The 22,735-nt window shown below is 42.9% G+C and overlaps 1 protein-coding gene across 6 annotated transcripts in view; it reads left to right on the top strand.

The window, feature by feature from the left end:
- Window positions 1–22,735, top strand: part of B4GALT6 (beta-1,4-galactosyltransferase 6) — a 67,732-nt gene that overhangs the window by 27,936 nt on the left and 17,061 nt on the right. For 2 of the 6 annotated variants that reach the window (XM_015082001.3, XM_053206530.1), the window contains exons 3-4: window positions 2,706–2,819; window positions 19,437–19,561. In XM_015082001.3, the coding sequence (XP_014937487.1) occupies window positions 2,706–2,819; window positions 19,437–19,561 (239 nt within the window). Of the gene's footprint in view, window positions 1–2,705; window positions 2,820–13,365; window positions 18,507–18,914; window positions 19,014–19,436; window positions 19,562–22,735 lie in introns of those variants that run through there. The other 4 variants (XM_053206533.1, XM_053206532.1, XM_053206531.1 and 1 more) reach the window with 4 other exon arrangements.

The following is a 22,735-nucleotide window of genomic DNA, read 5'->3' as shown; positions in this document are numbered from 1 at the left end:
AATTTTGAGAATGTTAATATTTATCTGCCTCAGGATTATAAGAAAATGAATCTTCTGAACACATAAAGGCCAGGGACAACCTTACTTATCTGCTGTTTTTAGCTCCTACAAATGCATAGTGTATACTAAATGCCTACTGTAGTATGAGTCCCCATAAATGAAGAAAAGTTTTTTGAATATAACTTGGAATTTGATCTATATCTGGATATATTTTTTAAAAAGCATCTTAAGGAGGGGCGCCTGGGTGGCTGAGTCAGTTAAGCGTCCGACTTCGGCTCAGGTCATGATCTCGCGGTTCGTGAGTTCAAGCCCCGTGTTGGGCTCTGTGCTTACAGCTCAGAGCCTGGAGCCTGTTTCAGATTCTGTGTCTCCCTCTCTCTCTCTGACCCTCCCCTGTTCATGCTCTGTCTCTCTCTGTCTCAAAAATAAATAAAAACGTTAAAAAAAAATTAAAAGCATCTTAAGGAAAGAATCAGAACTTTAATGGACTTACACTTGTTTTATGTTCAGTATCTTAAATCATTCAGATATATATGGGGGACATATAGGGTGTGGACTGCTAGAGGGGTCTCAATGCTCTTGGTGTGTCCCTGGGCTTACAAAACAATTAATGTCCACTAAACGCCCCCTCCCCTTTGGGTTGGAGGATTTTCTTTGTTGAGTGCTATCCAGGGCTCCTCTGGAGAGGGGCATTGGGAGGATTCTGTCGCTGGGGCTTTCCAGCTTCCTGGTGGAATAGGCCTTAGCAGCTGTACATCTTATCGTGGGGTTTCCTGGCAGTAAATGCACTTCCCTTAAAACCTTCCCCGTGCCCTGCCAAATTCATAACTGGGATTTCCATGTAGTCCTTTAGAATTGGACCTTCTCCTCCAGCTTCTGTCTTCTCCTTGGTACCAGATCCCCTTATACCTCCTCTTGCAGCCTCTGCAGGGTCCGGTCCAGCAGGTGTGTCTGGGGGTGGGGAGAGTCTCTTTGCTCGGAAGTGCCATCCTGGAGCCCGGGCTGCATCCCTTGTCAAATTCATTTTGATGATGAGTGAATATCTGTGTTAGGCAAAAAGTATGCAGGTGTTTGGTATTTGATTATTCTGATATAATTCATATTCAGTTGCCAGGATTCTACCAATTTTCCACAGTGAGAGGGTTTAGCTTTTCCAGTTTAGTGAGGTATGTGATTTTTACCTTTCACCTTTTGCTTGCTGGTCACTGACAGGCCTCTTTTTGCAGTCACATGCCTCTTCTCCTCTTTCTTCTCTCTTTTCATGCAGACCAGTTCAGATAGGAATAACTCTTTCAACAGAGCAGATTACTGGAGATTGAGAGAATATCTTTGCATTTTCCTAAAGTATCTACTAGAGCTTCATTTCCTGTGGGGACACGGTTTATGACCTAGGAGACAGACAGTAGTTTGATCAGCTGTTTCCGAGTCTTGTCTCTTACTGCGTGTTGGTCTCATTCTCTTAGACTGGCCTCATTTTACATAGAGGTCATGGTTCTCAGGCCTGAATCTCAGAACCTTGTTACAGAAAGGGCCGAAACATGATCTCTTTGGTTCCAAGTTCAAAATTCCTAAGGTTCTAACTGTCCCAGGTTAAGTCACATGCACATCTCTGAACCAGTCACTCATAGCTCTAGTCAGTGAATATATATATATGGGCTCCAGATTGTTCTGAGCATTTCTCTAACTGAAACCTGAAAATGGCTACATGAGGTAGGCACAGGTGGGAAACTACATTGTCTTGCCCTGTGCCACAAAGCTAGGGCATTTTGGAGCAAGGATTTGAACTTCCCATTTGACTGTGGCACCCTAACTAGTGCCCTGTATGCTGTATAACTTGCAGTATCTAAAAATAATGGACCTAACATGAGATAGAGCTTCACAGCTCCCCAGGGACTGCAACCTGCTGTTGGGAATGAGTAATGAAAGATTTAAAATGGGGGGCGCCTGGGTGGCTCAGTTGGTTAAGTGTCTGACTTCAGCTCAGGTCACAATCTCGCAGTCCGTGAGTTCCAGCCCCACGTCAGGCTCTGGGCTGATGGCTCAGAGCCTGGAGCCTGCTTCCGATTCTGTGTCTCCCTCTCTCTCTGCCCCTCCCCCGTTCATGCTCTGTCTCTCTCTGTCTCAAAAATACATAAACGTTAAAAAAAATTAAAAAAAAAGATTTAAAATGGACCGTATTACAGAAGTAACTTGAGTGGTAAATCTCAGTTTCTTAAGTGTGGGGTGGTGAGAAAACATTACTCCCACCCCTCTGCTCCATGGTTACTAGAAGCACTGTGCTGTGACGGTGTGGTTGTCCAGGATACCCTTGGCCATTTGACGGTGGAGAGGATTCCCTGGTATACTTTCACATTCCCTTTTGATCTTGCTCAGCCGGGGGAGGGATGGGAGCAGGTGTTCTCCTATGGTTACAGATAAGCCTGCTCTGTATGTATGCACAGATCTGGCCAGGCTGCTCTCTAGACTTCCCCCAGTTCCCTTGGGAAATCATGCTGAGAGGTCTTTTCTAGCAGCAGTGAAGGGTGAATGGGAGAGTAGCCACGGCAGCTGCGTTTGCTTTTCTCTAGTTCTTTGTAGATAATTGCTTTTAAGTACTTCTGTAGATTGCATACTGTAGGCCTTCTCACAGTGGTAGTGACATATTTCGTACTAGGAGCAAAGCAAAAGGCAGTTTTTTGGTTGTAACTTTTTTCTCTCTCTCCAAGATTATCCTGAAGGCAATAATTCAAGTGATTATCTTGTTCAAACAACAACATATCTTCCGGAAAACTTCACATATTCACCATATCTCCCCTGCCCAGAAAAACTGCCTTATATGCGTAAGTGTCATCTAATTTTGACTTAACTGTTTGCTTGTGTTATAATAAAATAATACAAATCATATGGTTTGAGCACACCATGCTCAGATCATTAACTATGGGTGCATGTTACTTGATATTTCTTTTTTGGACAAAGCATTTTTTTGGGGTGGGAGGGAGATTGAAAAGTTGAAGAAAAAGCTTATCGCTTACCCAGAAGCAACCTCTATTGTGAGTTTGATATGTGTTCTTACAGGTTATTTAAAAAAATTTTTTTACAGAAATAGGTAGACAGTTATAATGTCTCAAAGGTGTTAAGAATTTATATAAATTGTCTTAAGATTACAATTATTTCTAGAATTTGCTTGCTTAATTAAAAAAATTTTTTTTAAATATTTATTTTTGAGAGAGAGAGAGAGAGAGAGAGAGAGCGAGCCAGCATGAGTGGGGGAGGGGCAGAGAGAGAGGGAGACAGAATTGGAAGTAGGCTTCAGGCTCTGAGCTGTCAGCACAGAGCCCGATTCAGGGCTCAAACTCACCAACCGTGAGATCATGACCTGAGCTGAAGTCGGACTGAGCCACCCAGGCGCCCTTCCTTAATTTTTTTAGAACTATCTACATTGATACATATAGATCTACTTATTTTCCTTAATTACTATATTGTACATGTTTGAATAAGGGTACTACATTTCATTTACCTTTTTCCCTGCTGATGGAAATTTACATGGTTTCCACTTTTTTGCTATCACAAAGTAGTGTTATTGGGAGCAGCACGGTACAGATTTCTCTGCATGTGGTACATATATGCTTGAGGGTTCATCCCTAGAACTGGAGTTGCTACATAGGCTGGCTTGGTTTTGCACCAAAGAAGCTGTACCAGTTTATTTTTATTTTTATTTTCATTTTTTTCAAGTGCTTATTTATTTTTGAGAGAGAGAGACAGAGAGCACGTGAGCAGAGAAGGGCAGAGAGAGAGGGAGAGAGAGAATGCCAAGCAGGCCCTGTGCTGTCAGCACAGAGCCCATTGCGGAGCTCAATCCCACTTACTGTGAGATCATGACCTGAGTCGAAACCAAGAGTCTGACGCTTAACCAACTGAACCACCCAGGTGCCCTGGAGCTGTACCAGTTTATATCCTCAACATCAAAGCATGAATGTAACTATTTTGATATTGATAGACTTTTAAATTTTTGCTAATGTGATAAAAATATATTTTCTAATTTGTTAGATAAAAAATGACATCTCATTGTTTGGATTTTCACTTTTCTCATTAGTAATGGGTTTTGAGTAACTTTTGATGGGTTAGTGAGTGGTTTTGAATTTTCTCTCCTGTGACTCACTCAGTTGTGTGCTTTATTGATTCCATATTGTATAATTGGGCTTTTGTCCTGATTAATGGAAGTTCTTTACATATATTCCAACAGTGACCTGTTGTCTGCTGTATGTATTGTATAACAGCTTTTCACAGTCCTTGGCTTGTCTTTTCATTTTGTTTATGGAATCTTCTGTTTTATAGAAGTTTAAAGTTACGATATTTTCAAGTGTATCAATCGTGTTAAAGTTTTTGCTTTTTCTGTCTCAAGAAAGCTTTCTATATTACTCCAAGTCCGTACAAATACTCTTTTATTTCCTTCTAATAGTTTTACCATTTTGTACTTAACTTTTGTGTATGAGATAGCAACAAAGATGGTGTATTTTAAAAATATGTATTTTTAAAAATACATATTTTTTCAAAATTATGAAAACAGTACATGATCATTAAAAAGCCCACTATAATCACTCAGAAGCTGCAGGGCTATCATTTTGGCATTTTTTTCTTTGTATGTTTCCCCTCCCCCAACTTTAAGCATGCTCTGTACAGATAACCTTATATGTTGATTTTTATGTAATTAAAAAATTAAATAAATATCCTTTTGAATTGCTTATTTATCCTTGGGTTCTAAAGCACTCAGTATCAAAATGTGTTTTTTATGTCTTTACATAAGTATTCTTTCTTGAAGAAATTGGCCTTTGCCTATCATATTTATAAACTGAAAGTTTATCGTTGGTAAATTATTGAAATTATATATTTACAATCAAGAGTCCCCTTTCAATGTCATCTAAGGCCATGGGTCTCAAATTTGGGGGTGCATCAGAATCAGCTGGATAGTCTTAAAATTCAAGTTGCTGTGCTCCACATTCGGAGTTTCAGACTCCATACATCTTGAGTGGGGTCTGAGAATTTTCATTCCTAACAGGTTCCTGGGTGCTGGTGATCCTTGGGCCACACTTTGAGAGCCACCAATCTAGAGTACGTCCTACTCCAGCCACCAGCCTAGAGTAGGCTATATCAGGCCTGAGGAACTTTTGTGATTCTTGGTCCCAACCTCTAAGTGATTTTATTAATCTGACAGGGGGCATGGGTATTTTAAAAAAGATTCTCACTTGACTCGAATCTTCCTGTCTCTTTGCTGTCTTATAATAGAGAATGAAGCTATGATTTTTGTGGTCTTGTATTTGTCATTACTTTGTTATTGTAGCCCTGGTTTTCTAAAAATGAATGTTTTTGTCTGTGCAGTACTGAAACCACTAAGTAATGTTCTGTTGAAATATTGATTACAATAATTTCATTTTCATAATTTGCATATTCAAGGGTTTACAGTCTTAGGAAATCTTTCTGTTCTCGGTTTAGTTGCCATTTTCTTAATTACTGCTTTATGGGTACTAATTAAACTCTGTTTAAAAGCATCTGCCTGCCAGGCCTTCCTACTAGCACTGCTCTCCTCCAGCCCAGAACTTGTAAATGTCCCTGTCGTGGTGCTGGAGAGACTCTGTCAGGCCTGCTGCGCACTCACTGCCCTGTCACTGAATGTCCTGCTGCTACTGCTCCTTATCACTGCTTCCGTCAGAGTCTTCTTCACAAGAGAGGATCACACTGGTTGGGCGAGCCACCTTTTCACAGAAGGCCTCCTCATGGGCTGCTGGCTTTGGGTCCAGCACCACCCCCATGTCGTAGTTAGAAGATTGGTCGTGTACAAATAACTACTCAGAACGGGGCCGTGGGAACAGCCAATATAATGAGGCTTCTTCCAAGAGGGCCTTACTTGAGCCATCCAGGAGAGCCCCTTCACTGAGTCATGTGACCTCTGCAAAATAGAGCCTCACTTTACCTATCTGTAAACTAGGGAGTATTATATCAACTTCATAGTGTTGCAAGGATAAAAAGAAGTGCAGTGCTTTAAGCTTGATAGACATTAGTTTGATATTCTCTTTCTTCCTCACTGCTTTGATGGAGCTACACATTGTGATGATCAAGGGAATGAGAAACCTGGGAGAAATGGGTGGAGTTAAGGGGTTTTGTACTTAGCTATGTGTCCCTATTTTTTTTTTTAAGTTCACAGGATTATTTCCCATTGATAATAGAGAATGGCATACCAAAATACCTAAGTATAAAATCTTTTTATAATATCGCACAAAATAATTGAATGCAGTATGTCCCTAAATAATAGTTAAACGAAGTCTGTGTAGGGAGAAGATCTACTTTGATGAAAACTGTCCAAGTATGAATGATACTTAATTTTCCTGTAATTTTCACCAAAAGTGAAGTTGAGGCTTAACATTGGTGTGTTTGATTATCTAGCTGTAGCTTCTTTTTTATTTTTCTCTAGTGGAGCAACGGGACTGCCAGCACTGGATTACCATAGAGATAAACTTGTGGCTTTTCCAGTTGGAATTTAGATAAAACGGATTTCATGGATTTCAGCAATATTTTACATTCAGTCAATTATACCATAAAATCTATTTTATAATTTTTTTTAATGTTTGTTTATTTCTGAGACAGAGAGAGACAGAGCATGAGTGGGGGAGGGGCAGAGAGAGAGGGAGACACAGGATCTGAAGCAGGCTCCAGGCTCTGAGCTGTCAGCACAGAGCCCGATGCGGGCCTTGAACTCAAAGATCATGAGATCATGACCTGAGCCAAAGTCAGACGCTTAACCAACTGAGCCACCTAGGCGCCCCTGTAAAATCTGTTTTAATGTGTGTTATTTATACAATATGAGTGACTTCTTTGTCACTGTTAGTATTTATAGATCCTTCAGAAGGCTAATCCATTTTCAGCTTTCTTAAATTTATGTGAGACTCTCCTTGCTAACAAAGTAAAGTAGAAATTTCACTTTTTCCAGACCTAAAAAATAACAAGCGCTTAGCGTGGATGGTTTGATTTTTGTGAGTGAAGCAGAGTGGGGAAAATGTCATTTGTGTACTTTGCATTAAAATGGAGGTAGACTTGCCTGGAGTTTTCCTATCTCTTAATTCTTTGAACAGAATACATTTCCAGTAACTTTCATATATTTTGTCCTTACTGTTTGTGGAATATTTCCCTTTATGGTTTAACCTTGGTAATTGCTATAGTTGCTAGACTTAGGAATATAACAAAAGCTATAAGGACTTTTTGAGATGAATTTCAATAACTCAAATGAAAATCAGGAGAAAGGGACAAGATAAGTACACTTCAGAGAAGCTCAAAGAATATGTACTATGACAAACCATCATGCACATGTGTACTGTAAAAAGAGATGGGAACCATTTTCGAGTAAACCGTGGCTGCACATGTAGTGGCCTTGGGTTGTTCACAGGGGCAGGCAGAGGAGACATGAAGCTGAATGGCCCTGTGTCTAACAGCCAGAGCAGGTAACACGCTCACAGAAAAGCAGCGTCCTCACTATGAATGGGTTATTATGTGATGAAAGGGAACCTATGGTTCATTCGAAAAGGAAAAGGGAGATGTCAGTGAGAGGGGACATTGTAATTGGCTCTTGCAAGATAGTTCACTAGTAGCTGAGGTAACAGTGTCAGAGCCTGAAGGGTTCTGTGAGAATGGAGGGTGGTCTGCTGTGACCAGGGTGGGAAGTGAGGCTGGACAGGGAGGGGAGGGGCCTTGAGGGCCATGTGGGTTCCAGGAGTCCCTGGGCATCCATGAGATAGGCCTCAGAGGGAGCAGGGCCCTTGAGCATATATGCAAAGGGTTGATTTGTGGCCTGTGTGCCTATGTCTAGGATGAGTGTGCAGTTTTCAAAGGGTCTGGGGCAAAAAAGGATAAAACAAAATGAACAAAGACCACTGCTTTAAGCAGATGAATAGTGTGACTAAGACGGTATTCAGAAAGATTATTCTGATGAGAAGTGGAAAAATGGATGAAAATGGGAAAATACTAGAACCTGGAAGACCGGCAAGGAGCTTTCTGCCTGGGCCAAGAGGAATGACAAGAGCATATGCCGAGGCTGTGGCATTGGAGAGAGGACAAGTCACCAAAAAGAAGCTCTAGGGGTGCCATCGGCTAGATGTGGTGGCCAACCAAGGGATCAGGGTTAATGAGCAAGTTTCTGGCTTGGTGATTGCTAACTGAAACAAGTAATGGAGGATAAACATCACATTTGGAGAATAAGGAAGTTAATGAGGAAGTTAGGCTTGGGCCTTGTTTAAAGCTCAGGAGAGTTAATTTGGGGCCTGAATTTCATCAAAGAGATCTGGGCTAGAAACAGAGGAAGTGAGACGGGAATGCTAAGGGTGGGTCCCTGGAGAATACTGGCACTTGTGGGGGCAACGGGTAGTCAGTAGCAGAAGAGAGAACTGTCAGGGACATGAAGGAGTCAGGGAGCAGTGTCCCAGAGGCTAATGAGGACACGGTTTTGAGGAGAGAATGTTCTGTCTTGTGACATACCTCAAAGCAGATGGAATGAAGACCTGTGACAAGCCATTGAGTGTGGCATAGAGAAAACAGGCGACACCAAATGCAGTCTCAGTAGAGGGGTAGGGTAGGGTGCAAAAGACACTGTCCGGAGAAGTGACTCAGAGGGATATAAAAACTTGTTGGTTAAAAAAAAAAAGTGTGGTGGGAAAGGGAAGTAGAATGGAGGAAGGTATCTGGAGGAGGTGGGGGCAAGGGAAGAACTCTTTAGGAAGATACGGACTTGAGCAAGTTTTGGGGAATTCCAGAGAGACTCTCGAGATGGTAAATATAAGGAAGCAGAAGGGAAGTATCCATGGATCCCGATTCTGGAGAAGTTTACAGGAAACAGAAGTAGGTTCAAGTCAAGGAATTAGCCTTGGAAAGCAAGAACCTCTTCTCCCCGGAGGCAAGAGTGTATATAGTTCATTGGGAGATGAGGTGGAAAAAGTTAAGGGGGTTCATGCCTATTCAGTGTTCCTGATAAAGTGGGAGGCCATATACATATGAGAGGTTGGCCAGGAAGGCGGGACTCAGTGGTGGGCAGTTCCCGCAACTGAAATGTGTTCATGTCCAGCTGTGTGGCCACAAACATGATTCAGGGGTGTCTACTGACATAGGAGCTTTGAGAATGGGTCCAGTAACCTTCATTCTAAACAGCTATGCCTCGTGATTCTTAGCCATATGACCAAAATTACTGAGCTGCTTATTAGAAGACCAGATAGACCGGGCAAATGAGGATATATATAGCAGAGAGAAATTTAAGCCAGAGCTGACTGGCTTTCAATTCTGACACTGCCAGTCCTCCTAGGTAATGGTGATGCTTAAGGTATGAATACAGATCAGAGTTTATAAGGATGATGTACTAAATAAATAAAAAAGAAAGAAAGAAAGAAAGAAAGAAAGAAAGAAAGAAAGAGAGAAAGAAAGATATACAGGGGAGGGGAGAGTACCTCCTGGTCAGTAAACAAGGCTGGATATTTGAAGGTGGTACAATTAAAAATCACAAACTTCAAAGGAGGTGAATTCATGAAAGAAGGAAGTAAGTGTGTGTGTGTGTGTGTGTGTGTGTGTGTGTGTGTGTGTGTGTTTGTAGAGTGTAGCTGTAAGTCTGCAGAATACTTTCTTTTATCCCCGGCTCCAAGATTGTAGACCTAGGAAAGCAAGCATTTGGCACAGTTTGAAAGGGAGAACACTTTTTCATTTAAGATGAGGGGTAGGGTGGTATTCTAGGGGAAGACACTGAAGTACAGTATATGGAAGCTTCTTGGCAATGAAATGGTTCCAGGAAACATTTGAAATCACGGGAGGAGTATATGATATACCATATTTTCTTGACAAGATACATTATAAATTTCATAACAGCTTTTTGGGAACAAGAAAGAAGCAGTACATTAAATGCACACATTGTAGGGTGTGTCCCTGTGTCAGGATGCGAAAACATAAGTCAGTGCATATCTCAGAGTTGAGGAAATACAATAATAGTTGTGGATTATGACACTAAAGGGGATGGTCAGTTTATCAATAGCTGGGGACTAAGAAAACAGTTTGGAAGACGTGATAAAGGCTGCGGGGCTTTCAAGGGGGGACCAAAGGTTCATTGGGTGGTTTATGAGGGAAAGGTGAGGACAAAAAGCAAAGACTGTTAACTGGAGGTTCAGGTAGTCATTCAGAGTAAAGTGAGAGAAAACTATAAGCAAGGGAAGAAATTGGGTGTTAAGAGCTGTGTGTTGTGACCAGGATTAGGAGATGAGAACTTGGGCTGTATGGAGGCTGTTATTTGGGTCATTTACGTGTGGGACACCTGTTGCACAAATGGCTTACAGGCATATTTTAGTACCTGGTAGAGCCAAGGGGTGGGAATAAAGTAGGAAGGAAGCAGAAAGAGAGGTGAGACAAGATTGGACATGGCCAGCTTTGCCATTCCTACCCATTCATCCATCCATCCATCCATCCATCCATCCATCCATCCATCCATCTATCCAGTGTCCAGGCATTGCACTTCGCATTGGTGATGTGTGGCTAAAAACCACTCTATGTTTAGAATACTTAGATTTGGTCACTTCAGGAGTAGTTGAGTAAGAAATCGTGTGTGTAAGTAGGCATAAAATTCCAGAAGTTGAGAAGCCTAAGTAGTTCCCTATTGGGAATAGGCAGTTTCTAGTGTTGGCCTCAAAGGAGGCAGTGGGTGACTAGGGGGGTGTGATGCCTGATGTAGCCGTTTAGCCTTGAGCTGTGTGTGCTCAGGCAGCAGCCCAGGGGGAGTGGGAGAGAATGTGTATCTTAACATAAAAATCCATTTTTGACTTTGGAGAGGAATTCACCCGATGGGATATTTCTTTGGGAAATTCATGTGTTTCTCAACACTGTCAATCAGATCTTTGGGTTGTGCACATTTGAAACCCTGAGGGCAAAGTGGTGATAAAAATCAGAGTATCCAGAATTAGGCTTTAGATACCAAAAAATAGATATAGGCCCTGAACTCAGTCACAGGAAGCTGTGGATTTTTAGAGAAAGCAACTCTCTGGCTAGAGATAATATGCCTTACATTTTACTTGAAATGTAAGAAAATGTAAATATAGGTAATTCATATGCATTGACTATTATTTTAAGAATTATGTTTTAATAGAAAAAGTAATATCCTAAGTCATGTCATGTGATATGTTGTAGTCCACACTACCATGAGCATGTGGTTTGGGCCTGCACACACCTAACGGACCCCAGACCCATTTAGGTTTCCAAACTGGGTGGCATTATCACATGTCTTGCTAATTCAGCATTAGAAAATTACAGTAAATACCATATATAACCAATGATGCAACTAAGTTTTTCTCAACACATAATAGAAGTAGTTTGGCATCAGGCTTTGTTGACAGGACTGATGGGTAGCTTACAACTGACTTTTGTTCTTCCACTTGACCTGACTCTCTCGTGAACTGGCAGCCCCGATTCTATTCAGGCACCGAGTTCTGCTCTTTCCTTTTAACTCCATCCAGTTCCACCTTCCAAATAGTGAAAATCAAGATTTGATAGATTATGTTATTTACACTTGTGTGCTGATTGGTGGCACTGCTGGATAAATTGATTTCAGAGACTATATTTTTGACTTTTTAATTTCTTTTTTATTTTTTAAAAAATGTTTATTTGTTTTGAGAGACAGGGAGAGAAAGCGTGTGTAGGGGTGGGGCAGAGGAGAGGGAGAGAGAGAGAATCCCAAGTAGGCCCCATGCTGCCAATGCAGAGCCCGACATGGGGCTCGATCCCATGAACTGCGAGATCATGACCTCAGTCGAAATCAAGAGTTGGACGCTAAACCGCTTAACCGACTGAGCCACCCAGGCGCCCTGACTTTTTAATTTCTAATTGGGGAGAGAGCATACGTTCTCACTGGAAAAGTTCAGGTTAGCACAGGTGCTGAGTGAAGATTGGGGGTTCTCTGTGGAGTGCAGCGGGTCCTTTTTCTTCAGTTGCCCTTGGCATCTCAACAAGTGAAATAAAGGGGGGCTAGTCTGGCTGATTGCTTACTTTTTTACACGTAGAGAAAGTTTTATCCTCTTCTGGTTTTAAAGCACTGGAATGCTTCTTTGAGTGAAACCTGAAGGGGACATCCAGTATGTAAAGGAGGTGACAGTCACTTCAGTGGGTGCAGTGGTGGGAGGACCCCAAGTCCTCCCTGAGAGATGTTTTTCTACTGAGGATCGTTTAGAAACCATGTCACCAGTAGTTCTTCTGCTTCGTGCCTCTTCCTGGCCATTCTCTGTAATGTTCCCTTTTCCCTTCACTTTCTGTGCATGGCATCTTTCCCCTAACATCTTGTGTTGAGAAGTGAGCTGGTGTATTGAATTAAGAATATGCAGATTAGGGGTGCCTGAGTGGCTCAGTCATTTAAGCATCCAACTCTTGATCTCAGCTCAGATCATGATCTCAGGGTTTGTGGGATTGAGCCCCATATCGGGCTCTGTGCTGACAGCATGGAGCTTGCTTGGAATTCCCTCTCTCTCTCTCTCTCTCTCTCTCTCTCTCTCTCTCCAAATAAATAAGTAAACATTTAAAAAAAAAAAGGAATATGCAGATTATGACCCGCTGGATGAGGTTAACACAAGCCATTCACATGGGGTAGGCAGGTAGTCCCTCAGCATCTGAGCTCCCACTTTTGGGGAAATGAAATTCAGGCAGTCATTTTGACTGGAGTTACAGTTTCAGTACACCCACTCACAGGAAACAGAGTCATAGGGTTTATTTACAGATCCCAGAAGCAGGGGGGCTCAGTGAGCTGGGGGAAGGGCAGTCTTCTGTTCCAGGTTGAATGAGCAGGAGATAGAGAAAGGTAGCCGGCACCTATCACTTATAGGATGGGACAGAGGTCACTTAACTTTTTGGTGGGCTTAACTCTAAGTGATTATTTTAAAAGATGCCCTGACAAAAGCAAAAAAGAAATTTATGGCGGAAATCCTAGACTCAAGTCCTTATCTAAGTGACAGACTCTGGGTGTAAGCAGGGTTATCATAGTGTGAAATGCCTAGGCAGCAACTCAGAAAAACAAAGTTGTTTTTGCAGAAGAACAATAGTTGTTTTTCTCATCACAACTGACCCCGTGATGCCTAGGCATTAATCTTTAGGGATAATCATAGGCACTATCTGAACGGTGGAGGTATTATAAGCCACTGGCAGGGTTTTGGTCACCCAGCACATGAAGCACTTAAGCAAAGCAAAAATGCCAGTCAGCAATATCTATAGACAACAATTGGAAATGCTGTTTGTAATGACCCTCTCCATTTGTTGAGGTCCAGCCAAGAAAATAAACCAAAGCCCTTGGATAAGGTTAAGGTAGGTATTTGTTTAAAAACTTGGGTAAGATGATGGAATACATATACCTGTTGGGCTATCTTTTGTAAATGTGTCTGAATGTTTCCAGAATTATTAATATTCATGCAGCAGATGGGCCCTTTACAGCACATATAGCTTCTTCCCTGGCCAGTAGATAATCTAAAACTAAATGGTTATCCAAAACTGTCTGCTGCATCAGGGCTGGGCTTTGGTGTAACAGTCCAGTGTGTTTGGCAGGGTGGCTGACAGGTTGCTGTTTGTCTTAATAATTTGTTGTCGTGTGCCTGGTGGGGTGGCAGCTAGCCCAGTCCCAGTGAGGGATAACAGCAGACCTGTGCCCAATATAATGGAGTTGAATACTGTATGCTTTTCACGTGAGGGGGCAGAGATACGGATTGGGGGGTCCTGTTCAGCGATGTGTAAGGGTAGCTCCAGAGAGACTGAAGTACACTGGTAGGAATAGACAGGACTCGTGGGGGCTGGCGCGGAGGCAAATGCATTGGAGGTTGAGGGAAGAAGTGCACATATGGAGAGCCATGTATCTATGACAGCCCCAGGGCATTGGACCCACAGTGGACACTAACTGCTTAATCAGGGAAGCTAAAGTAAGTTGGAAGTCCCTCCTGGATGGTTGGGCATTGAGGCCCAAGGCCACAGGGGTGGTTCTCCTTGGGACAGGGTGTAGATCATAAGCATCCATGTGGTGTTGGTTCCGGGGCAGATACGGAGGATTATAAAAGGCACTGGGGGCTCCTGCCAAGCATCACATAATGTACTGCAAAACGTCCTGCATGAGAGCAGTTGAGCACCATGGACAGAGGTCAGGCAAGCCACAGGGGCGTACAGGGAGAGCCTTTTGCTGGTCAGATGGGGGCAGGATCAATATATCAGCTTCGTAGGCCACTAACTCGGGAACAGCCTTTGTTGAGCCTGGTAAGATGTCTGGCAATTCTAGCAGCCCTCAAAATAAGCTGTGATTTCTGCCTATTGTATAAAAAATATTTAAGACTGTCAGAAGACTTGAATAGGAGGATTGTCTATTTTGTGTGTCCTAGTGGATAATTAGGGAACTGTATGGGTAATTGTCCCTTCCAGAAGAGAGACAAGCTCTGGGGAGTTTCTGGGTCCCTAGGGCAGAGGCCTTGGCAGCTTCTACTCTCAGAGGTCAGAGTTTGGGAGCCCAGATCCTGATGCCAGGGCTGGGACATTCCAAACGGTAATGACATTTGCCTTCAAGGTGGGCCGGTGGTCTCTTGAAGAGCCCACAGTGCCTGAGCAAAGGCTTCCGGCTTGTATTTGAGCTGTCCTGGATTAGGGGCCCGTGATCTCCAGAACCACTCACACAGAGGGACTTTTGGTCATCTAATGAGAGAGTGAGCTGAGTTGAGGTGCCACTCCTCCATGGGGACTGAGAAGGGGCCTGGAAGCCCTAGTATCTCCGGGGGCCCTCTGTTGGGTTCCTGGCTGAAGGGGGGAGAGGGGCCATTTGCCTTTACTGGCAAACAAGATTTGGGCTTCAGGAAAATTATCTTTTTCATGTCTAGCTATAACATTAATGTGGTCTAATGCCTATTTTGCCATATCTAACATTGCTGTGAATTGTAACAGTATGGCCTTATAATTGGGTGGGGGTGCTTTAAGAAGAACTCCTTAGATTCTGGCCCCGAGGGCACCCTCTGGGTTGGAAGTAGCCAAGGGGGTTCGTGGAAGCATGCCCATTAGCCCTTCCCAATTTTATATAAGCGGAGGCATGCTTCATCTAGGCTTGTCTACACGCAGGGAACCCGAGCTGTAATAACTGTGATGGACGGACGGGCCTGGTGCCAAGCCATAGAAACACACATCCGGTGAGGCAGCTTCTTCCTCTCATCTCTGTGGACTCCGGAGGCTTGTGGGGGAGGTCTCTTCCTGAGAGTCTATTCCTGTTTTTGTCTGCATCTCCTGCCCTGGTGGCTCGACGCATTTGGGAGTACTGTCGCTGTGGTGACAAGTCCAGAGGCTCCTCCAGGGTGTCTGTAATAAAATAGGCCCTCAATACCTTGGGTTGTTTTTTTGGTTCAGGTTATGAATTTTGAGGACTTTGGCCAGTCTGGCCAGGGCACGCATCTCAGCCACTGTAACCAACAGTTCAGAGCCAGTTCCAAAGTCCTGTAAGAGCCAATTTGCACCCTTCTCCCCCTTCCTATGGGCAGATTTTTCTAGAAAACCCTTGCATTTCTATTCTGTATAATTAACTTGTCTCCATTTCTTTTCACCCTGGTGGTTGGGCGTTTTGGTTGGAAGGACAGGGGACACCTGGGATGGAGGTTGCCTCTTCCCGGACTCGTGCTGCCACACCTGCCTTTCTAGGTTGTTCCAACCAACCCTCCAAGTGGTCGGGGTTCCCCTCCACCAGTGCAGCAGTAGCTGAGGTACTGGGGAAAGCTCCCAAGCCTCAAGAACGAAGCACCGGTGATTAGGCGTGTTGATATGCCATGCTGTTCGGTAATGAACAGGCCATCTGAGCAGGGGTCTTACAAATGTCTAGTGGTTTTTCAACCTCCACTGGGAACTTGGGAGGAGCCGGTACCGTGTGTTCAGGGGCCCTGCTTTTGTAGCGAGAATGTGTCCTGCTGTACCACACCAAGGATGGGACTCCTGACATCCCATGGGGTTGGGGGGTGATTTTCGACAGCAGCAAGCATTGTGGCAGCATAGGAGGATGTTGACCTCAGCATTGTGTCCACCCAGAGGTCCGTGATGCCCCTGGTAGAGTCACCTCTCTCATGTGTTAGGGCTGGCTTTCCAAGCTCAACACCCTAGTCCCAGCCACCAACAGCGTGGGCCCAGCAGCTGGCCACACCTGTGGCACTAATCTAAAAGAACTCCCTTCTGTGTCCCTGCCACTGCCCTGCCCTGTCCACTGTCCCTGCCTGGGGAAAGGCGGCAGGGTCCTGCTATTTCCGCTAACTCACCTTGGCCTGGTGCTGGGACTCTTGCATGTGAGTATTGCAGATTACCTCCAGACCTGACACACAGCAGGGACTTGTTTAGGGACTAGTGGGAAACACACCTACTGCTGACTGGAGCCTGCTGGTGGTCAGCTTTTCAGGGGAGTCTGCCTTTCACTGCATGGACAATTTAGGGTGGGGATTTGTGAACAGTACGCAGCGGTGCAAAAACAGTGCCACAGACTGCAAGCAAGCAGTGGGTTCCTTCCCAGGGAGACTGAGTGGTCTGGGGGAGGAAGTTAGTAAGCCATTTGTAGCTCCAGGGCATTGTATGGGGGTACACACTGCACCCACAATCCCATCATTATCACCGGTTGTGTTGAGAAGCAGAACTGGTGTATTGAATTAAGAATACCCAGATGCCACCCACATGGGGCAGGCAGGCGCTCCCTCAGCATCTGAGCTCCCACTTTGGGGAAATGAAACCCAGGGAGTCATTTTGACTGGAGTTATAGTTTCAGCACACCCACACAAAGGAAGTCGAGTCACAAGATTTAATTACTTCCAGATCCCAGAAGCACGGGGGCTCGGTGAGCTGGGGGAAGGGCAGTCCTCTGTTCCAGGTTGAATGAGCAGGAGAGAGAGCACCTATCACTTACAGGGTGGTTGGGGCAGAGGTCACTTAACTTTTTGGTGGGCTTAACTCTAAGTGATTATTTTAAAAGGTGCCCTGGGGAAAAGCAAAGGAGGAAGTGATGGCAGGAATCCTAAAGTTGCATTCTTATCTCAATGGTGAGACTCTGGGTGTGAGTATGGTTATCATACTTTGAAATGCCAAGGCAGCAGCTCAGAAAAAAAGAGTTGTTTGTCTCATCGCACCCCACCCCACTAATTTTGTGCCTCTTCTTCCTCTTCTCTTTCGGATCACGCTTTTACTGTTCCCAGTGGTGGCCATCCTATCTTGGAGGCCTGTCCCTTACCATCCGTCCCCCCTCACCCCCCAAATAGTACTGTTGCTGTGACCACTGACATGACAACTTCATGCCACTGGGTTGTCTTTGGCCTTCAGCCAGTATGAGATTAAGATTTCAGAGGAAAGAGCAGCAAGCACATAGGAAGGCAGCTGAGGGCCTCTGAGGACGGTGCGTGGGGGGCAGGCAGAAGGGAGGTTGGACTCTGGATGCCTCATGCATTAGAGATGGTTAAGTGGTGGGCACCGGAGGCCCCGCCCATTGAGGAGAGAGACGTAAGACTTGCCTCTTCGTTTGCCAGTGCCAGTGCGTGTGTGTTTGAGATGAAAACGCAACAGCAAATGAGACTGGAGGACCCTGCTGACAGTAATGATGATTACAGCTGTTAAAGCAGCCAAGCTGGAAAAAAGGCCAAAAAAATTGGTTTAACAGTGCATATAGAATACCAGCCTCAGTTACTCATATGAACTGCCTATTATTTATAATGACTATCATTTTAGCAATCATGCATACCATTAAGTGCATCAGATTTATTTGTGTGAATTTTATTTGATTACAGTGGTAGATTCAGTCTTTGTCAGCTAAGCTGGTACTTATATTGATCAGTCTTACGCTGTGACCTCCCCTTTCTCTTTGAGTTCATACGTTACTCTTTCCTTTTAGGTGAGCCTCATCTTTCTAAGATTAGCTACTTTGCATATCTTACCACCCAAAAGGCAGGGTAAAAGGCCACAGACGTAGAGGAGAACTGGCAGACATTAGAAGGTTGCACTTTTTTCCCCCCGGCTTACCCTTTGAAATGTAGACATTTGTATTTTATTTTATTTTTATTTTTAAATTTTTTTTAAAGTTTATTTATTTTGAGAGAGAGACCGCATGAGTGGGGAGGGGCAGAGAGAGAGAGAGAATCCCAAGCAGGCTCTGCACTGTCAGCACAGAGCCCTACGCCGAGGCTCGAACTCACAAAACCGCTAGATCAGACCTGAGCCAAAACCAAGAGTCAAATGCTTAACCGGCTGAGCCGCCCAGATGCCTGGCATCTGGTTTTTACAATGCTTCTTGCTGGCATGCCTGAGTGTTTAATGGAAGCTACTGATACTCCTGCCTAGTTAGGAGGAAGGGAGGGAGGGGAAGAGACGCAGTTGTGAAACCTTAGGATACAGAACGACAGGAGGAAAGGAGACGGCTCTCTCAAAGAGGAATTGAAGGTTTTCTATGTGGAGTCATGGCCAGTCAGGCTCAGATGACCTGAAATGGGAAACCTCATTTGTTGGTATGTATTTTATGAGATGAAGAGGTTAGACCTAACTTAGTTCTGTTAGTTCTCAGTTCTGTTTCCAACTGAGTTAATGGAAATGACTTTCCACCCAAGAGTCATTTGTCATTTCAGTGGTACACAACAGAAAAGCTAGTAGTAAAAACACCTCCAGTAATATATTTGTTAACTCAGAAAGTGAGTGCCTGGTAGGCCGGGAATATCTTAAAAGCCTGTAGTTTTCCAGTTTTGCAAATCAAGGGGATACTGGGTAGGTGCTAAAAATATAAATTGCTTAAGTTGTGTTTGCAAATTCTCTCTCTTAAATATCAGTAGAGGACAGTAGGAACAGCTAACGTATATTGAGTGTGTACCTTTGTGGTTGATGCTGTTGCTTGATCCTTCTCATGGCACTGTTTCATCTAGTGGACACAACCACACGGGGAGGCAGGTGTTACCATCTGCTTTTGCAAAGAAGGAGGCTGAGGCACAGAGAAGTTAAGTAGTGTCCCCAGTACACAGAAGGTAGGATTTGGCAGTTTCCTGCCAATCTAACCGCTTAATTAACACTTACAGACTGTGCTCTCGTGCTACCTAGGTTGACTGTGTGGAAATTAAAAGTAGTTTTAAAATATGTGACTAAATTGTCAAATTACAATAATAAGCTAATCTGTAATGATGTGCAAACGTTTCCCAAAGAATATTAAAAATATTTGCTGTATTAAACAATTTGATTTCTCTTATCTTTGGCTGATTTACCAAAGATAGTGGAGTGATTTTATAATTTATCATCCAAACTAAAACTGAAAGGGAATGATACTAACAGTTATGTGGTGATAACAGGAATAAACTGTACTGTCCTGGCAACTAAGTTATGCCATCAGCCCTACCGATTGTTGTTTGTCTTGCTTCGTATTAAAACAATTCTTCACGTGTTTGACCTTCTAGGGGGATTCCTCAATGTCAATGTAAGTGAAATCAGTTTTGATGAAATTCATCAACTCTTCTCCAAGGATTTAGATATTGAGCCAGGAGGTCACTGGAGGCCTAAAGACTGTAAACCCAGATGGAAGGTGAGGTAAATTTTTTCATAAGTTATATAATTGTTACTGTGCATTTGAGGAAAAGTGTGCTTGATTCAGAATATATAGTGAAATATATTTGTCTTGAAAATGTAAGGCAACAGAATTTTTGTATTTAATGTATAGGTATTGACAGTTCAGATAGGATTTAATAGTGTTGCCTGGGAAGGCTGTAACCACACCTCTGCGTATATACAAAATATGTGCTTGTGCATTGTCTCTTGGAGATCCTGGTAGTAAATGCCTCATTTGAGATTGGCTTGGAAAACAGATTTTTTTGTCACCATTCTGTTTGGAATGGGCAGAGGCTCTGACTTTTCTGCCTCCTGCTGCTGTCCGCAATGCTCATTGTCACCTGTAGGCATGGCCCTACCGAGTCCTGGAACTGTGACTTCCAGTTGGGTCTCACACTGGGGTGTTCTTAGAGTCTCGGCATCCTCAAGAGGCTGCTTGCAGGTCACAGTGGGACACAAAAAGGAGAACTTTGGGTTCTTCACCTCTGTTTCAGAAGGCAGAGCACAAGCTTTTTATCTTTTTGACTTGTCAGACTTCTTAATGTTTTGTTTGAAAAACTCTAAGGGAATGGTCTGCCTCTGCGGTTTAAAATCAGTTGTAAACCCTGATTTAAATCAGAGTTGCTCACAGTACTGTGAAATTCGCGAGTGGGTGCATATATGTATATATGTATATGTATATGTATATACATATATATATACACACACATATATATATATATATATATATATATATATATATATATATGTTCCTATAAGGTGGTTATGTTTGAGTAGGAAATAGCATTTACAGAATTCAGGTGAAAACTACAGAGAATTGAATCAATAGTTATATCCTGGAGGATTGTGATATAGCCTTAGTTTGGGAAAAGTTTTCAGTTCCTCTTTTGAATATTAGTATTTTGCTGAAATATTTGTCTTTTGGTACAAAGAAAAATCACTGCTGTGAAGGAGAATGTAGATAAAAGCGCTCTGACTTAATTGGCCTTGAACTCTTTGTGTTGGGGAAGTGTGTTATTTCTATCTGCATTCCTAACACCAGATAACACTATATTATCTTGTCTAAGGTAAGCACTAAACCCAGTTTTGCTGAATTGAGGTTACAAGACAAATAAATGTCTTGTTACATTTTTTTTTAAGTTTATTTATTTATTTTGAAAGAGAGAGCATGAGCAGGGGAAGGGCAGAGAGGGAGAGGGAGAGAGAGCCTTGCTCTAAATTATTAAATAAATGTTAGGGTGGTTTTTTTTGTTTGTTTGTTTGTTTGTTTGCCTCAAAGAAGTTGTGAAACTACTTAAATGGATTCCAGTACAAATTTTGGCAAATCATTTATTTTACAGTTGTCTGGTCAGACTCCGTTAATAAATGAATCTTCATATTTCATGATTGATTTTTCTCACATTTGTATACAAAATAGGACCTAATTTACACAATTCTACTTTTAAAACAAATTCTGGGCAAATTATTTTTCTTGGGTGATGAGTATGTTGAATGCTAATAAGAGAAAAAAACATCATTAATCTCAACAGCTGTGGGGTAGCAAAGAGGTTGGTCTTCTGACGTGTTTAGGTGGGGTACAGCATACTGCTTAGATGTGCATTGTGCGCTGTGGTAGAGTAATTTGGGATTGGGAACATTAAGTGTTCTTGTTCTTCCTTCATTGGTCTATATCAGACATTGGATTTAAAATTTTATGGTTTGCTTTCTTCTTCTCACTTTCCGGGAGAAAGGTATATCACACACAAGTAGTTCTATTTAAAGATTTTAGTAGACTATAAACTCCGTGTGAATGACTAGGTAACAATATTGAAAGTGGAGTTCCCAAGAGCAAGCTAATTCAAGGATCTAAAAATAAGCTTATTTTATTTAGGAACCGTATGGTAATGCTGTTGTTATTTCAACTTGATGCAAACCCTTCTCAGAATACAGTTTCTGGTTCTGAGCTATGCAGCTAAAAGTATGAGAAGAAATTTGGACATGATTCAGAGGTGACTGGTACTTGCCGTGTTTAACTAATTAAGGACATTCCCCTTCTCTCCCTGCCCCCAACCTGTTTACATTCTAATGATGTCCCATTCTAATCTTGGAACAGAGTTGAGAGAGAGGGAAAGAAGGAATTACTAGATTTATGTTAAACATCTGCTACCAACTTGATTCTTAATATTTGAGGTTCTTTTTCTTAAAAAAAAAAAAAAACAACTAAGTTCATTAATGGCCAATTAATTGGAACTGAGATCTTTGAAACCGAGTGATTTCAGCAATTCTCAGGTATTTTGAACACTACAGGTTCCCGTGGAAAACGGGTTGGAGCACAGATTGGAGGCCTTATACAGGCAAGCTTATTTCTAAAGGGGTTTGGAAGAGGAAGATGATAATGCTTTTCTGGACATTAAAAGGTGAAGTGTTTACCTGTGACCTTGCTTTTCCATGCAGGGGTCAGGTGGAGGTCTGGACTGGAGGTCTAAAGCCTAAAGGCTTAAAGAAGCAGGCAGCTGCCTGCTGTGGGTGTCTGCTCAGAGGCAGGGTTCCATATCTAGTCCTCAAAGATGAGTCTTAGCATCTATTTCAGAACTACCCAGGGTGTTTGGTAAAAGTGAATATTCTTGAGCTTAGTCCTCAGATATTCTGATTTTATTGGTGGAAAGGGACAAGAACCTGCATTTTTTTTTTTTTTTTTTTGTTTTTTTGTTTATCAAGTGCCTCCTGTTTGAGAAGCTCCCGTAGACACTGGAAATGGGGAGGATGAGGACGATGGACCGGAAACCACTGACGAAGAGAGAGCACAGCAACTTCTACTGTGTTCCATCTTCGTCAGTGGCACAGAGCTACCGCACCCCTCAAGTAGGCAAGTTTGCAGCCGGGTCGTCTAGGGACACTGTAGCCGGTGGTGTGCCTGAAGTTTGAAAGTAGGACAAAAACTTAGTGGGGAAAACGTATGTAGTAAACACTTTTCTTGCTAATCTCATGGTGAGTATAAGAGCACATAAGCAAGCAAGAAATGTAGGTGCATAAATTCAGTAAGATTAGTGGCTTAAAGTGGGAGCAAACTGAATGGGATAATTTTGCTTGAACAAGAGGTGGCGAGGAGGGATTGGTGAAGATGAAGTGCTGTTTTGCAGAAGATAACGACCAGATGTTGTCTGTCTCTACT

This window comes from Acinonyx jubatus, chromosome D3 (genome assembly GCF_027475565.1).
Source record: "Acinonyx jubatus isolate Ajub_Pintada_27869175 chromosome D3, VMU_Ajub_asm_v1.0, whole genome shotgun sequence".
Lineage (NCBI taxonomy): Eukaryota > Metazoa > Chordata > Mammalia > Carnivora > Felidae > Acinonyx > Acinonyx jubatus.
Note: the sequence above shows the minus strand (reverse complement) of the source record. Positions and strands in the feature narration are given on the sequence as shown.